Here is an 18,318-nt window from a genome sequence, read left to right as displayed (position 1 = left end):
TCCACCCGTGTTTAAAGGCATCAGGTCTCTTGACAAAGGTTCCACAAACCCACACCCCCCTGCTTGTTGCAGTACCAAATGGCGGCGATGTTGTCCATGAACAATTGCATCAAATTCTCCGTGACAGATGGAAGAAAAACTTTCAATGCCAAGAGGATTGCTCCAACAAGTTAATGTGGAACCCCAACTCCACTGGAGATCCCAGGAGTGACGCATCTGTCACTATTGTGAGATATGGTTGGGGATGAGAGAGGGTTCTGCCTTTGACCCTGCACTGCAGGTCCTTTGCAGCTCCCTCCGAGATCTGGACCATATCAGAGAGATTCCCTTGATGCTGCGCCCACTGGAACTTCAGTTCCCACTGCAGACCCTGCATACGCCATCTGGCATGATTTACCAACATGATGATGGAGGACATGAGTCCCAGCAGCCTCAGAGTCATTCTCACCGAACTCCAGGAAAGAGGCTGAAAAATCAGTATCATAACCTGAATATCCTGGAATCAGTGCTCAGGAGGATAAGCCTGAAACTGCACTATGTCCAGAGCAACTCCGATGAAGGGGAACATCTGAGAAGCAGGAGGTCCACCATAGTCTGGAGGTGAAAATGACAGCCTGGGGTGAAAACGTTGTCAACAGCCAGTTATCAAGGTAGGCAAAGACTGGAAGCCCTAACCAGCGTAGCTGAGCTGCGGCCACCGCCATCACCCTGGTGAACACCCGAGTGGTGATGGGAAAGCCAAAGTGTAGCTCAGTGAACTGAACGTGCTCGTGGCTTACCTTGAACCGCAGGTATGGCTGTGGGCTGGCAGGATGGGGATATGGCAGTACACACCCTGCAAGTCCAACGCCACCAACCAGTGTCCTTTGCTAGGGCAGACAAGACCTGAGGCAACATGAGCATCTTTAATTTCTCCTTTCTGAGGAAGAGATTTACGGCCCGAAGGCCTAGAACAGGGCAAGGACCTTTGTTCTTTTTGGGAATCAGCAAGAAGCGGGAATAACAACTGCCACCTACTTCTGAAATTGGAAACCTCGCTATAGCCCCCTTGGCCAGGAGAGTTGTAACTTCCTCTCTTAGCAAGACAAGATTATCCTCCACCAGCCATTCTTGAGTTGGCGGTAGAGGAGAAGGAAAAGATAGAAAAGGGAGAGAGTATCCATCACAAATGATCTGTCAGACCCATTTGTCCGATGTAATGGTCTGCCAACAGAGGAGATGATGGTGACTTATCTAAAATACTGGACACTCATGGTCTTAAGGAAACAAATTAGGAAGGCTTAGAGCCTGCAGCTGCCAGGGGGTGGGTGGTGGAGGACTTCTGGCTACCATACCCATGAGGTAGGAATGCATCGCATCCACATCCTCGCACAACTTTGGAAGTCTGTGCAGAATGGTGGCTGGGTTATGGCTGACGCGGTTGAAAGCCCCTTGCCTTAGAATAATAATAATAATAATAATCCACATTTGTAAAGAGCGAACAATCACACGTAAGGGTCTCCAGGCGCTGGGGGCCGTCAGGAAGATTAAGCAAGCTATTGCCCAGAGTCACATGGTGCTGGTCTAATCTGCCGCCGGAGCCGGGGATCGAACTGTGATCCCCAGATTCCAGCGTCAGTCGCCCTGGCTGTGGCGCCACATCTCCCCACAAAAGGGGTGAAAGGCAGACTGGGGCGAGGTGTTATGGAGAGGCTCTGGGGTCTGGCAGTAGCCAGTGATTCCTTGAAACGTTCCAGCTCTGATTCTGCCTTCTCTCCAAAGAGACGAGTCCCATTGAAGGGTATGTCTGTGGGGTTGACCTGGACATCCCCCGAGAAGCCAGAAGTTCTTTGCCAGGCATGGCACCACAAGGCCACCGTCGATGAAACTGCTCTACCCAGCGAGTCGGCCATATCCAAACCACACCTAATGGTGAACTTTGGTGCAACTCTTCTATCTTTCACTGTTTGGGTGAGCACATCCCGGACCTCCTCCGGGACCTGCGGCAGCACTTGCGCAAGCATTTCCCAAAGGTGTTTGAGAAAAGGCCCAAAAGACATCGGATGTTCACCGACTGCAATGCCAGGCAGGCAGAAGCAAACATCTTCTTAAGTCCACTCAGCCTCTTGGATTCCCTGTTGGGGGCGGAAGGGAAAGGGCTGTGGGAAATGGAAGCTTAGACCACCACACTCTCAGGGGTAGGATGATGTCTGAGGAAACTTGGATCACCCAGGGCAGGGCCATGGGGGCGTGCTATAGCCCTGTTCACAGGAGCCCCAGTACTGGGCTTAGACCATGAACCTAGAAGGATTTCCGCTAGTGCCTCAGTAAAGGTCAAAAGAGGTTCAGATGAAGAAGGCCCAGGCTGAAGCACTTCAGTCAAGGGATTAGTCTTGACTTGCACAGCGGGCAGCTCTAGGCCAAGGACCTCTGCCACGCTCTTTACCACCATAGCATAAAAAGCCCCCTCCTACGTAGTCACAGTATGTGGAGAGAGCATACCTGTATCTGGAGAGGTGTCTAGACAGTGGCCTCCACAAGCTCCTCATACAGTTCAAATCCTCACCAGGATTGTCTAACTGTTGTTTTAAAGGGGCCAGACATCCCTCCCACTCCTCTCCCATGCCTGAAACCTCTTCAAAATGTACAGGCAATGACCCAGAGCCGCTGGTCTCTGTCAGTGCCAGAGTCGATGTCGACCAATACCAATCCGACTTGAAGTCGTCAGGAATCAGAATGGGGCTTGCGCCAGGAGCATTGACTTCGGTACCGGCACTGGGGAAGGTAGCTTAGGCACGACCAGTGCCGATCCAGATCAGGCATCAGATCCATGAAACCCACAGGTGCCGAGGCCAGAGCTGTAGGAGTGGAACCTGATAGGGCCTCCGCCAAACCAGCGGAACCCGAAGGCGCACCACAGACTTCGGCCCACTCAAATGCTTTGAGCATGGCCTCGTAAAACTCTTTTACTTGAGCGGGGCTCACTCCCAGAAACAGGGGGAGGAGCGCAGTAGAACCAGGAACTAGCTCAGCAGAACCGGGCCTGTAACGTCGATGTTCCTCCCTCATCTCGCAATCCTCAAAGGACGAGGTGAAAACAAAGTCCGCTTAGACTTCTTCTTTTTGTGCCTCTTCTCCAAGTGTCCCAAGGACCTCAAGTGAAACAAAGAAGACTTGGGGCTCCTGGAGCGGTCCTGCGACCTTCTCTTCCTTGATCAGGAACTCTGAGGAGTCGCACTCGATGGTGTCGACTGCTGGGCCATAAGGAGATTCATGGACCGCTCCCTAAAGGCCTTCGGTGCCATGGCCCGGCAGTCCGAGCATTACATCTAGTTGTGGTCATGCTCGAAACACCATAGACGCACAAGTTGTGGCTGACATGGTGTTGTGATGGCGCCACATAGTTTAAATCCTATCCTTCTAGAAGTCATCCCTCGACACACAATAAAAAAATCCTAAACAACACAGTGAAAAAAGTCTGTCAATAAGAGACAAAGAGGTAGCTCCTCTCTGGATCAGTGCATACTGGGGTGGAAGGAAAAGAACTGATGTCCGTGCATCTCGGTGGCGTCTATATAGGGGACAGCGACGTTACTTCCGGCGCTGACGACACCATGCACAGTCAAATGGAGCCACCCTACAGCACGCAGGGGTACTGCTCACGCAAACGTTTCTGGATCCTGTCTGACATCTGCGAAATTCAAAAATAAGGAATATGCAGCTAAAAGTCTATGAGATAGTAGGATTATCTTCAGCAATGCAAAAATAATTCTTCCATTGTCTACAGAGCAATAGACATGATGGAAGGACTATCCACCACAAAACAATAAAGGCTGCGCAAGCAGTTAGTTGTAAGAGAAGGCCAACATGCCTGTGAGGGGACTTACCTGCCACTACAGGAAATGTAATTAACAATATGTGTTGCATTCAATTTTGGAGTGTTGCAGATACCGTGTATTCAGACCAAAATTGACTTGCAAATATATATGGGTCTCCCGGAATTTGCATATCAACAGTAAAAAAATTAACCCAGCGCTATTTAATAGGCCAAATACTTATAATGTGGAGCAGAAGTATAATACGGAAACATGGTTCTTACCAGGAAATAGTCTCTATAGAACTCTGGAAGCTCCATACTGATGATGTCATCATCCAGCGGTAGCAGGTAGAAGGACCACTCATCACAAGTCACATCTGGCATCAAAGGAAAAGATACAACTATTATTGCTGTCACAATGTCTGTGAGTACTAAAGAAATGTATCGATTGCTGCTCATTTGATAAAAACTCATTCTAAATAAACAATTTTACTAACTACCAAACTTGGGCATGCTATAGGATGCACTGTAGCCCTATGCAGATACAACAAATAATATTCTAACCGGTGAAAGGCGTATTGCTAGAGATCAGATTAATATTTGTATTTGGCTATAAAAGGTCAACAAACAAAAACATGCATTATTCTTACTAGCTGTCCCATTTTTTTTAGATCTCACCTACAGGCAGCTTTTAGCTTTCTTGTCAATCCTCCAGATCACAAAATAGTCTTAGTACCTGCAGAGTTCCCCAGGATGTTATACTATCTCCTGTCACCATCTTCAACCTCTTCAAAGAACAACTTGAATCTCTAATCACAGATAACATCATCAAGATTCACCAAATTCTGATGATATACAGAAATACTTGAGTCTTCTCTGCTTTGCAGATCCAACGTCTCAAATACTGCCTGCACATCATCCAGACCTGGATGCCAGCACCTCCCTGAAGGTCAACCCAATCAAGGCAGAATTCTTGCAATTTGACAAGAACAAATAATAAGAAACGGTAGAAGCTTGGCTCAATAACAAAAACCTTAACTGCTTCAAATCCCCAACTTTCACCAAATGCCAAGTCACTTGGCTCCAGAACGCAACTTCAGAACTGCTGTTTATGTATCCAACACACCACGTCTCATCCAGAGCCTGAATAAATATGATCACATTGTCCCCATCCTCATGGAACTCCATTGGCTCTCCTTGCCGTCCGTACATCTTCAAAACCAGTTGCAATATTTACAAAGTCATCACGACCAACACCTCCTCCCCTTATCTCACAGACAAGCTCACCATCTCCGGGTATTCTATGCACAACCATAGCCAGGACACCATTAGACTGAAATTAAGAAGTATAACAAAGAAAAAAAAAGCAGCAGTCATTTTCCATCTGTGCACCCAGGATCTGGAATATTCCTGTATCTATCAGGACCACCATAATGCTGTACCAATTTAGAAAATATTTTAAGTCACACATCTTTAAAGAACAGTACAGCACTCAGCATTTACTGTCAACAAACTAGCTACCTCTTCTATCACTCATTGACGTTATGCATGTCTTTGACCATGTACAGTGCACAGCTGATTCCTGGCAAGGTTCAAATTATGTAAATGCCACATAAATTATGTAAATGCCATTAAATTATGTAAATGCCACAGTCATTTCCTGACTTCTTATTCAATGGAGTTCATTACAATCCTTGCGTTTGTCCCTTCCCTTCCTTAGCATCCTTTTGATTGGATGACTTGTAACCATTTACTGCTTACACTCAAAGATCAATTTATTTCTTTTTCTTTTAGCACTCCAAGGGAGAAGGAGTAGTTTCTTACCTGTAACTCCAGTTCTGTAGTAGGGGTATCTCTGTGATAGTCATAATCTGCGGATAGCCCTGCCCATGTGCGTGGACCCCGGAGCAATCGAAATAGTCTCTTAAGTTGTCCTCTTCTGCAGCTCTGCATAGACACTTAAGAGAAAATCAAAGACAAATAATGCAGCCTGACATTAACAAGGCTTCACTGGCCAGCACTTCATCTTGAAGTGATAAAAGGATGGCCAAATAATATTGAAATTTACACCTTTTGCTAAGTTTCACACATAGAGAAACTCCCCTTCACAAAAATCCTTTGTCATGATAGAGAGGAAGGGTTGGACAGACAAGCCCCATAGGCTGCCACTATGTGTCTGGAAAAGGGATACTGTGCATTTAAGGAACCCTCCAAAGACCCTCGGTATCCCATGATGCACAGCCAAAGGCAAGTTACTTTCAGTTCTTTTTGAAGGTGTATAAAGCCAGGCCTGTAGCATTCAGGATATTGTTGTTTCATCCACCGGGGAGGAGTGCGGGTCGCTTATGACTATCACAGAGATAGCCCTACTACAGAACTGGAGTTACAGGTAAGAAACTACTCCTTCTGTAGTAGGGGATCTCTGTGTATAGTCATAATCTGTGAATAGAATGGCAAGCCCATCCCAACAAACCAAACCAGCGGTGGAGGAAACCGACAAACCCACTACTGTGCAAACAAATTCCTCAATGAAGCCTGTCCAACCTGAGCATCTGCCCTGGCATCAGAGTCCAGGCAGTAGTGCTTAGCAATGGTATGGACCGACGTCCAAGTGGCAGCCCTACAGATGTGTGAAATGGGAACATTACGCAGCAAAGCCGTCGTAGCCGCTTTGCCCCTGGTGGAGTGAGCCTTAGGCTTACCCCATAAAGTCTTGTTAGCCTTTTCGTAACATAGCTGGATACAGGACACAATCCACCTAGAGATGGACTGCTTGAGGTTGCAAGACCAGTCCTGACCGATCCATAATTAACAAACAATTGATCAGACCTACAAACGTCCTTGGTCTTATCTAAGTAGAATTCAACACCCGTCTCACATCAAGGGAATGAAGGGACCTCTTCGTCGGAGAGGAAGGATGTTGAAAAAACGTTGGTAAAGTGATCGTCTGATTCGCATAGAAATCCGATATAACCTTAGGTAGGAACTTCGGGTGAGTTCTCATAACAACCTTAGATGCATGAAACACAGTATAAGGCTCTTGGCAACACAGGGTCTGGATCTCACTCACCCTATGAGCAGATGTTATAGCCACAAGGAAAGCTGCTTTCCAGGATAAATGCTGCACAGAAGCCTTGTGAATAGGTTCAAAAGTCTCCTTCATCAACCTAGACGGCACCACATTAAGCTCCCACGGGGGCGAGGGACGCCTAGTGGGAGGAAACACCTTCTTCAAAACTTCCCAAAAATCTTTGATGACAGGGATTTGGAAAAAGGAAGTTTATGAAGGGCATTTCCTATACGCAGTAAAGCTGCGAGGTGAACCTTAATGGAATGAAAATTAAGGCCCGATGTAGCAAGTGCGGAAGGATGACATCCTCCTTGCAGGATGTGGGATCCGCGACTTTAATAGCGCACAAAATGCAGCATCTCTTCCATTTGTATGTGTAGGAAGTCCTTGTAGATGTCTCTTTGCTTCCTTTAGTATCTCCATGCAGTTTTGAGGAAGATTTAAATGTCCATACTGCACTAGCTCAGGAGCCATGCTGCCAAACTCAACGACGATGGGTTGGGTTGCACCATCTGCCCTCCGAACTTCATGAGAAGGTCCGGCCGACATGGAAGCCGAAGATGCGGCAGGAGAGACCGGTGGAGAAGATCGGTAAACCACGATTGTCAAGGCCATTCCGGAGCAATGAGGATCATCCTGGCCCTGGATTGGGACAGTTTGATCAGCACTGCCTGGATCAGGGGAATGCGTGGGAAAAACGTACAGAAAGCTGCTCGACCAGTTGATCCACAGTGCATTCCCCAGCGTCCCTGGTTGGTAAAACCTGGAGGCAAAGTTTCGGCATTTGCTGTTTTCTGCAGTGGCAAACAGACGATTTCTGGAGTGCCCCATCTTGCGAAGAGGTCGCTTAGCACCTCGTCGTTTAAGACCCATACATGGTTTTCTTGAATGAGCCTGCAGAGTGCGTCTGCCTGAGCATTCTGCACACCTGGCAGATGGGTCGCCGTTATCGACAGTCCCCTGGACAACAGCCAGTTCCAGATCGCTTGTGCTTCCTGAGACAGTGTGCGCAATCTCGATCCCCCCTGCTTGGTGAGATAATACATCGTTGTTGTTGTCCGTCTGTACAAGCAGGGAACTGGTCCGGAAGGACGGGTGACAGGCTTTCAGCGCCAGATGAACTGCTCTGAGTTCCAGAAAGTTTATGTGATATGTGGATTCTGTCTGAGACCATGTGCCTTGAATCTGAAGGTGGTCCGAGTGCTCTCCCCAGCCCTGGAGAGATGCATCCGTCACAATGGTCTGATTCGGTATCTCCTTGTGGAAGGGAACCCCTTTGAGGAGATTCACTGGTGAACACCACTACTTCAGAGACTGCAGAGCATGTCGAGACAGTTGGATCCTGTTCGCCCATCTCCCTCGTCTTTGGTCCTACTGATCCTCCAGACATTCCTGCTGCGGCCACATGCGGAGGCGTGCATGTGTGTGAGAAAGATACAGGAGGCCATCGACCCCAGGAGAGAAGACACCGTCCTCACCGTCGGTGATAAGACTGACATGAGGGTCTAAGCCTTCTGAAGGATCGATAATCGTCACTCCTCCGAAGGACACATGCTTGCCTTGAGAGTATTGATGGAGGCTCCCAAGTACTGCAGACACTGAACAGGACTCGGAACAGATTTAGACATGTTGATGTGCAGACCCAGGTGGCTCAACAGAACAGCCGTCCTGTTGAAATGAAGTTGCGCTTCCTGGAACGTGGACGCTTTGATCAGTCAGACGTCCAGGTACGGATACACGAACACCTTGTTCTTTCTCAGGTGCGCTGCAACCACTGCCATGCACTTTGAAAACGTCCTGGGCGCAGACTTCAGGCCGAACGGAAGTACTGTGTACTGATAATGGTTGGTGCCGATTAGGAACTGCAGTAATGTCCGATGCTTCCGTGCAATAGGGACATGGAAGTAAGCGTCCTGCATTTCCATGGCGCACAGCTAGTCTCCTCGATGCAGCTGAGGATAAATATGATGCAGGGACACCATGCAAAACTTCTCTCTGCTGATCCATTGGTTTGCTTGTCGCAAATCCAGAATGGGCCTGAACTCGTTTTTGTCCTTTTTTCTGGAGTATAGACCCCTTCCCTTTTGAGATGGAGGAACAGCTTCTATCGCCCTTTTTCTTAACAGAGTATACGTCTCTGCTTGACGTTCGAGTAAAGGAATTGTGAGCGAACTGGTGGAATCGCTGGAGGAGGGCTGACAAAACATAGACTGTATCCATTGCAAACAATATTCAGCACCCACTGGTCCTGAGTTATTTTTCTCCACTCTGCCAAGTAGTTCTGAATGCTTCCCCCCACCGTAGTGGGTAACAGAAGAGGGGGGAAGTAATCCTTCAGGGCTTAGGACCCGCCGGGCCCTTACTCCCTGACGCGGAGTGTTGGTTTCCTCTGCCCCTTTGACGCCTCTGAAAGAGCTGCCATTGAGACTGTTGTTGTTGCTGCTGTTGTCCAGTCTGACGACCCTGCCATCGTTGGTACCGCTGGGCAGAATAGTGCAGTTGATAGGGGCCGAAAGCCTTACGTTGTTCTTTAGGCTTTTCAAGGCCAACAGAATGGGGCGTCTGAACCTCTGCCTTCATGAGAGCCATCTCCCCGTCAGCGTGGGCCCCGAAGAGCGTAGAACCCGAAAAGGGCAGGTTGGCAATCTATTGCTGTGCCTCCGGTTTCAGGGAGGTAAGTCGTAACCAGGAATGGCGTCTCAGATTCACTCCATGACACTACCCGTGGGCTGCCAGGAGAGAGGTGTCCGCAGCTGCGCTAATGATCTGATTGGACACCATCATACCGTCGTTTAAAACCTCTTGAAAATCTTCGCTTCTGTCCCTCGGGAGGAGTTCGATGAACTGTTGGAGAGACTCCCATAACAAGCTACCATATCGGCCCAGAAGAGCAGTCGAGCTTGCTGCTTTCATGGAAGTGGCTGCCGTACTGCAGACTTTCCTCCCAGCCAAATCCATCCTGCGACTTTCTTTGTCCGGCAGAACCATAGAAGACGGAGCCGTAGAGTGTTGTTTCTTGGCCGCCACCACGATGACCGAATCCGGTGTAGGATCTGCTCTAAGGAATGCAGGATCCAAATCCGGGGGTCTGTACTTCTTTTGAAGCCTCGATGGAGCAGACTTCACAGAAGCAGGCGTTCGGATCAGTTCCATAGCCGGTTCCTCCAAACCGGGCACTAAAGGAAGCAATGGACGAGAGAGGTGTTTCTGTTGTAGTGTCTCGAAGATGACCGAGGTGGACGGAGTAGGCAGAGCCAGTGCGTCCCCAGTTTCGCCGCTCCCCTCAATAGTACGTCCTGAAATGTGGCGATGTCATCCACTGGGGATACCCTTGTAGGTGGAGAGTCTGCAATGTAGGTGTGTACCTCCTGCCACTAGAGGAATCAGTGTCCCTTGTATACCTGGACCACGACCTCTCTCTGCGGCGACAATGTCGTGATCTAGTAGAAGATCGGCCCCTGCTGCAAGAGCGGTGCCTCGTCCGGGAGCGAGATCGTGGCCTTCTGGGTACAGCCGGGATCACCGGCATAGGCGGTTGACGATGAAGAGGCGGCGGAGCCGGAATCAGAGGCTTAGGTGGAGGAGGAGGTGGAGGAGGAAGGAGGAGGAGGAGGCATTGGCGTTCTAGGCCGCAAAGGCGATCGGCGAGGAACCTCAGCCAATTCCGGAGATCTAGATGGTAAGTAGGTCCTGGAGTATTCCGAATCTGATGTCCGAATCACTCTCCTCTTCTTGCGAGCAGGCCTCGAAGGGGGTGCTCTGGAGGCAGAATCCCCCGACGACGAGCGCCGATGTCGCCGTGACCGAGGCTGTCCGATGTGGAAATACTGACCACCGAGGGCGACCGGCTACTTCAGGATGACCTCCTTCTAGATGTCGACCTCCTCGACGTATATCTTTTCCTTGACGTCGATCTTTTCCTTGACGTCGATCTTCTCCTTGACCTCGATCTTCTCCTTGATTTCGACCTTCTCCTTGACGTTGACCTTCACCTTGATGGCGACCTTCTCCTCGACGACGACTTTCACCTCTACGACAACTTTCTCCTCGACGTCGACTTGCTTCTCGACGGCGTAGATCTCCTGCTCGATGCCGACCTGCGTGTCGATGTTGACAGCGAACTGCGGTGTCGCCTCGACGGCGAGCGCTGATCCCTGTGGGACTCAGATCACCGACGATGATGTGTCAACGTCGTCTGCGAAGTCCTCGACGTCGAGCTCGTCCGGGGTCTCGACGTCCTTCCCCCTCGACGCCGAGCATCGACGTCACTTTGACCCTTTCGACGGGGAGCATATCGTCGCCATACCTTTTGACGTCGTAGCCATCAACGTCGACTGAGACTGGTGCCGTTTCTGGGCATTCTTGCGACTGGGGAGCCCCCCAAAGGCCAATGCACGGGCAGAGGACAAAGAAAGAGTCCCTCCATGCCCAGAGGTCCCACCTGCATCCTGATGTCTTCTCTGCTCCAGGCCTTGAAGACGGATCTTCTCCCTGTCATGCAGGGTCCTCCTGGAGAAAGCTTTGCAAATAACACAGGAGTCAGGAATATGCATAGATGGAAGACAGAGTATGCAAACTCTGTGAGAGTCTGACTTGGCCTTCTTCCTACCACACTCAGGGCACTTGTCAAATAAAATTGGCATTTTGACAAGAACTAGGTGGCTTAGGTGGCCAAAAAAGACAGCAAATGGAAGATAAAGACCTCAGACGTTGAGTGAAACACTAAAACTTTACAAAAAGCTCCAAAAATTGAAGAAATACCAATAAAGGTAGAGCTCAATGCTCCAGGGTCCTGCTAGCAGGAGCCGGAAAAAAGTAACTGAAAGTAACTTGCCTTTGGCTGTGCATCATGGGATACCGAGGGTCTCAGGAGGGTTCCTTAAAAGCACGGTATCCCTTTTCCAGACACATAATGGCAGCCTAAGGGGCTTGTCCGTCCAACCCTTCCTCTCTATCATGACAAAGGATTTTTGTGAAGGGGAGTTTCTCTATGTGTGAAACTTAGCAAAATGTGTAAATTTCAATATTATTTGGCCATCCTTTTTTCACTTCAAGATCAAGTGCTGGTCAGTGTAGCCTTGTTAATGTCAGGCTGCATTATTTGTCCTTGATTTTCTCTTAAATATCTATTCAGGATTGCTCCGGGGTCCACACGTATGGGCGGGACTATTCACAGATTAGGACTATACACAGAGATCATCTACTACAGAATATGCATTTTCTGCTCTCTCCCTAGTGTGCTGCGTCTTCCCTCAAATCTCTGATCTCTCGCTCTCTCCGAGTTGCTCCTTTACTGACTCATTTTTTAGTATTTTATTCTATCCTCCTAAAGCTCCACTGTTTCACTCTAGCTCTCCTCACTCTCCAGCGGCTCCCAGACCACACCACTCCGGCCGTGACTAATGTCCCTCCACCAGCTCCTCCACTGCTGTCCTACCCCTTTCCCATTGTGTGTGTGTGTATATATATATATATATATATATATATATATATATATATATATATATATATATATATATATATATATATATAATTTTTTATTTAGAGTTTGGAGGGCACCGCGGCTGTTACTTGCTACCGGGCAGCTCCATTCTCTTTAATGCACCTTTTCATATAGGGATGGTAAACTGTTGGGTTATGATGCAAATGAGTGAAAGTCAAAATGCTGCAGCGCCTTTTCTTTTAGTTATTGTCAAAGCTTTTCTGAATCAGCAAACAATACATTCTTTAGGTATCGGCTGTATATGGCGTGCATGCACTATCTTGAACCGAGACATGCTGTATCTACTTTGTGGGCTTACAGGCCGGTCATAGGCTGCCCATTTGCTGGCACCATCGTCGCTTCATTTTGTGCCCTCCCCATTTGTCAAGGACATGCATACGTCATTCCCCTTCCAGTGTTTACCCCTCCCGGAGAGCACCGGCCAACTATTGTTACACATGCACAGTGGCCATTTCCATGCATTGTCTCGAGACTACTTTTTATTATTGGAAATGGGTGACTGGTCCCGCCACACATTAGGAGCACTGTTTTTTTAATTAGCGACAAGAGACGTTTTTATTTGTAAAACTCCTGTGTTGCTGCAGGTACACCACTGTTTTTTATGTGCAGGCGTTGTCTACAGTACATACAAATAACGGCAAATGTCTCCAAGTTGCTATGTCATCATGGGAGTGTGATGTAATGTCCAGTGATGCAATCATGATGATAATTAGGGAAAGGACTCTCGCACAAAGTAGAAAATAGAAAGAAAACAAATACAATCCTATCTGTGTAATCTGTAGACAATGTTTCTGTAATCTGAATTTAAATTCTGCAAGAGGGCACACGCTCCACCAAGGTCCTGTCCTCTCAGCACTTTACACAGGACCATCTCCCAGATGTTTCGGTAGGACTAACATTGTAATTGTGGAGCTGTTACCACCTAGCGGAGTAAACAAGATTTTTACGAGCTCCTGTTGTCACAAGGAGATTTATGGGCCTCAGGTAAAGCGCTACCTTTTTATGCACAATCTGTTTTCCAAAAGAAGCTGGGTGAATATATATTTTCCTAATACAAATAACATGCACAAAACTACTCAATATAGAAACAGAGTCCTGACAATGAAAAAGCTAACAGTTACAGTTACAGGGATGTTATTGTTAGGCTCACATTTCACTGTTACAAAACCAATGAAATTCAGCAATTATACTTACATGAGTCAACTATAACTTATGCCCCCCGCAATGCACTGCTTATGATTTAGCATATTACATCACTCATGACATGGTCAGTGACATCAATGATGACATAACTGATTGCATCTAAAATGACATCACTCATGACATCATCCAGTAAGTGTAAGAATGATAGTATTTCTAATATATGTCTTCTGAGTGGCTGTGTGACTGTGAATCTGTTTTTGAATGGATCTGTTAGTGGCTGTATAGGTGTGTGAGTGGATGTGTTAGTGGCTGTATGGGTGTGTGAGTCGCTGTATTGGAGAGTGAGTGGATGTGTGATTTGTGTATTCGAGAGTGAGATGGTGTGGGAGTAACTGTTTGCGTGAGTAAGTGGTGTATGAGTGGCTGAATTGAGGAGTGAGTGGCTGTGTGAGTGGCTGCATAGGTGAGTCGGTGGCTGTGTGAGTACCTGCATAGGTGTTTGAGTAAATGTATGGGCAAATTTGTGGCTGTGCGAGAAACTACGGTTAAGGGAGTGGGTGTGTGAGTGGCTGTATAGGTTACTGAACAGTTGTTTGAGTGAGTGTATAGGTAAGTGTGTGGGTGTCAGTGGCTCTATAGGAGAGGATATGTCTATATGAGTGGGTGTATGAGTGAGTAGGTGTGTGAGTGGTTGTATGGATGTGTGAATGGGTATATAAGTGGTTATGTGAGTGAGCAGCTACATTAGTGTCTGTATAGATGAGTGTGAAAATCTGTATGGGTGAGTGGTTGTGTGAGTGGCTATATGAGTGAGAGGTGTGCGAGTGGCTATATGGATGAGTGAAAGGGTATGACTGACTGTATGGGTGACTAAGCGAGTGTAAGAGAGGGTCTATGGGAGAGTATGAGGTTGTCTCAGTCACTGTTTAGGTTACTGAGGACATGTGTGAGTATCTGTCTGTGCAAGTGAGTGGTTGTGGAAGTATCTGTATGAGTGAGTGACTGGTTGTGTGAGTGCCTGTATGAGTGAATGAGTGGGTGTGTGAGTGACTCTATAGATGAGTGAGTGCTTGTGTGAGTACTGGTATGGGCCTGTGAATGGGTATGTGAGTGGTTGTTTGAGTGGGTGTATCAGAGGTTGTATGGGGAAGCAAGTGGGTGAGTGAGTGCTTCTGTAGATAATTTCATTACTGATGTAATCGGTGATGTAATCGGTGATGTCATCTGAGATGTCATCAATGATGTTACTGAACATGTTAGAGGGATGTAATATGTGAGGTCATAAGCAGTGCATTGTAGGAGCATACGTTATAGTTAGAGGAGGTAACTATACCTGCTGAATTTCTATGGTTTTGTAGAAGTGAAATGTGAGCCTATAACGTCCCTGAAATCTTTCGTTGTTTTTAGTGAATATACTGAAAAAACCATAGGTTTTAGGCATGTTATAATTAGAAATTAGTATTTAAAAAACCTTAGAAATTCACTGAAAAAAACCATAGGTTTCAGGGACGTTATAGTTAGTTGGACATTTCTCTCATACAAAACCATAGAAATTGCCCCATTATAGTTAGTTCAGCTAACTATAACTTGTGCACCCACAATGCACTTCTGATGACATTACATAATACATAATTCATGACATGGTCAGTGACATTACTGATGACATCTCAAATGACATCCACTCATTCACCCATAAAGTCACTCATACATGCAGTCACTCATCAATACAACACTATCATAAGCACTCATACACCTATACAGACACTCACACACCACCACTCATCCATGGAGTTACTCACACAGCTAGTCAGTCACTGGCCTATACAGTTATGCACACAACACATCACGTATTCAAACAGAAACAAACACATACTTACTCTCTTATACAATCACTGATAAAAGTACACACTCATCCATACAGCCACTCACAATCACTGACTCTCATGTATAGCCATTTATATACTACAACTCACATACACTGCCTTTTATATATGTAGTTACTTGGACATGTACCACTGAGACATCCATTTTCTCACCAACACACCCATACACACACTCACCCACACAGCTGTTTGCACGTGCACTCTTGAACCCATACACCCAGAGAATCAACCACTCGCACATCTATGCACAGAGGCACACACCTCCCCTCCCACCCCCCCCCCCCCATACACACACACTCAGGCACCCATACAAATACTTAGGCAACCAATCAATAGCCCATATAGACACTCATGTAGCTTCTGACCAACCCATGCAGCAGCTTACACAACAGACAGACTGATACAGACATTCACACAGTTTAGTAACTAACCCATGCATTCAGTAAGACACGTTTAATCACTCACTTATACAATCGGTCACGCACCTACAAAATCCTCCATCCACACAATTATACACCGACTCATTCTTCAATACACCTTGGCATATAAATATAAAACATATTTAAACTTTACAGAAACACACAGTCACTGGATGATGTCATCTGTGATGGCATTTGAGATGTCATCAGTGATGTTACTGACCATGTCATGAATAATGTAATATGCGACGTCATCAGAAGTGCATTGCAGGTGCGCGAGTTATAGTTATAGCTAAACTAACTATAATGGGGCAATTTCTATGGTTTTGTACGAGAGAAATGTCCAACTTACTATAACGTCCCTGAAACCTATGTTTTTTTTCAATGAATTTCAAATGTTTTTTAAATGCTACTTTCTAACTATAACACACCAGTCGTGTTTCCAGAGTGGTGGAGAAAGATGAGCGTGGCCTCTGAAACACCTCTTAGCAATCCCACTCTGTGGTATTTACTAGAGGTAACAGGAGGAGTAGTTAGCCACCAATGTCAACCTTCGGGGCAAACTAGCCCTTTTATTACCACCAGTAAGTCCCACACAGCAAGATTGCTAACTTCTTACATCAGGCCCGCCCCCTCCTGCACCACTGTGCAAATGTGCCCCTTTGCACGTTGTAAGTTGTGGGATTTAGTCCCCTTGAATACTGAGGGTCCCTGGGCCCACCTGGGCTGTGCCTAATTTTTTTATTTATTGATGGAGGGGGGCCACGTGGCCCCCCTCCTGGGCCACTTCTGTCCCCGGGGACCCCATCCCCCGGGGCCGCCCCTTACCATTGGGGACAGTGGGGGGAGCCTCAATGCCTCCACGGTCCCGCCGGGATCCGCCTCCTGCGGGAGCCAGCATTGCTTTTCCACACGGGGAGCTGCTGGAATGCAGTTCCCCTTGTGGAAAAGCAATCTGGTTTTTAATTTTATTTTACAAGGGTGGCTGTGATGCCCCCCTTATTTTAAATTATTTGGGGCCCTGGGGACCCCACCCCCGCGGGCCTGCTCTTTTTAAAAAAATGTTTTAAAAAAGAAACAGGAAGGGGGCAGAGGCCAATTTCGGCCACATGGACCCCATCCCCCAGGGCATGGCCAGATTTTTTTCTTTATTATTATTTTTAAAGGAAGGGGGCTGCGTAGCCCCTCCTTAGGCCTCTAGTGGCCCGGAGACCCATGGGGCTTTGCCTCATTTGTTTATTTTTTCATTTGTTGAAGGAGGGGGGCCGCGTGGCTCCCCTCCTGGGCCACATCTGGCCCCGGGGACCCCATTCCCCATGGCCGGCCCTTTCTGTAGCCCTGTCATAGCAAACAGCAGCTTCTCGGGGTGGGCATCCCAGGACACTGCAGGAGCCAGCCCTGGGGGGTGGCGGTCCCCAGGGCCATCGAGGACTCCAGGAGGGGGGACGCTTCAAACACGTTGGGAGGCCCCCCTCCCAACGTGTTGAAGCCCCAGGGAGGTGGTGGTCCCCGAGGGTTTGGGGTCCGTAACAGACCCCCAAATTTAAATATACACTGCCCCAGGGAGGTGGTGGTCCCTGGGGCATGTGGGAGGCTCGTGCCCCCCCACATATTTTTTTTAACTGAGCCCCGGGGAGGTGGTGGTCCTCGGGCATGTGTGGGGGATCGAGCCCACCCACAAATTAATTTTTTTATAAATAAAGAGCCACAGGGAGCTGGTGGTCCCCGGTACTGCATGGGGCTGCGTGCCACCCCGCAACTCATTAATGAAGCACCGGGGAGGTGGCGGTCCCCGGGGCAGTATGGGGGGATTGGGACCCCCCATGCATTTTGTTTCAGGGCCCCCGGGCCCTGGCCCACCTGGGGGCTTAAATACAACAAAGCACAGGAGCCCGCGCTTCGTTTAAAAAAAATGTATTTTCTCGGCTGGATTTGCGATTCCAGAGCGAATTCGGCCAATTTTATTTTTTAATGCTTTTTATGGCCCTAGGGGTTCTTGTGGGACACCCTGAGCAGGCCTACGGGGTCAGGGTGTTTCTACCCTGCCCCTTTTTCTTGTTTTTTCACTGTGTTTCACTGTTTTCTTGTAACTCGGTTCTACTGAGTCACAAGATGGCTGCAAACACTTCCTGGTTTGGTGTGTTGGCAGCCAATCACAGTGAAGCTCGTGCTCGGGAGGGTTCGCGAACCCATCGCTGCCCTAGATATTGAAACGTTTTCTTTTTCTAATTTCTCAGGAACTACTGAACGGATTTACACCATTTAACAATAAGCATTGGCATAGCCAATAGGTCTCTCCTTTGGGGCCTTATAAGTGTTTAGTCAGAGCTATTGACTTTGCCAATGTCTTTAAGCTGTGCTGTAGAGAAGTGTGACTGCTGTGCAGCATGCTGAAAAGTTTTAATAAAAAGGTGTTAGAATCATTTTATTTACCTTATATATGACCAAGAAGGCATTATGTACAACTGAACGACCATATTAAAAAAGTATTTACAATAAAAAAT

At 47.6% G+C, this 18,318-nt stretch overlaps 1 protein-coding gene across 1 annotated transcript in view; it reads right to left on the bottom strand.

Annotated features, from left to right (window-relative positions):
• The window catches only part of VPS33B (VPS33B late endosome and lysosome associated), an 806,019-nt gene that overhangs the window by 653,908 nt on the left and 133,793 nt on the right, over window positions 1-18,318 (bottom strand). The window contains exon 8 of the mRNA XM_078683255.1: window positions 4,079-4,173. Within this exon, the coding sequence (XP_078539381.1) occupies window positions 4,079-4,173 (95 nt within the window). The remainder of the gene's footprint in view (window positions 1-4,078; window positions 4,174-18,318) is intronic.

Source organism: Lissotriton helveticus, chromosome 3_1, assembly GCF_964261635.1.
Source record: "Lissotriton helveticus chromosome 3_1, aLisHel1.1, whole genome shotgun sequence".
NCBI lineage: Eukaryota > Metazoa > Chordata > Amphibia > Caudata > Salamandridae > Lissotriton > Lissotriton helveticus.
Note: the sequence above shows the minus strand (reverse complement) of the source record. Positions and strands in the feature narration are given on the sequence as shown.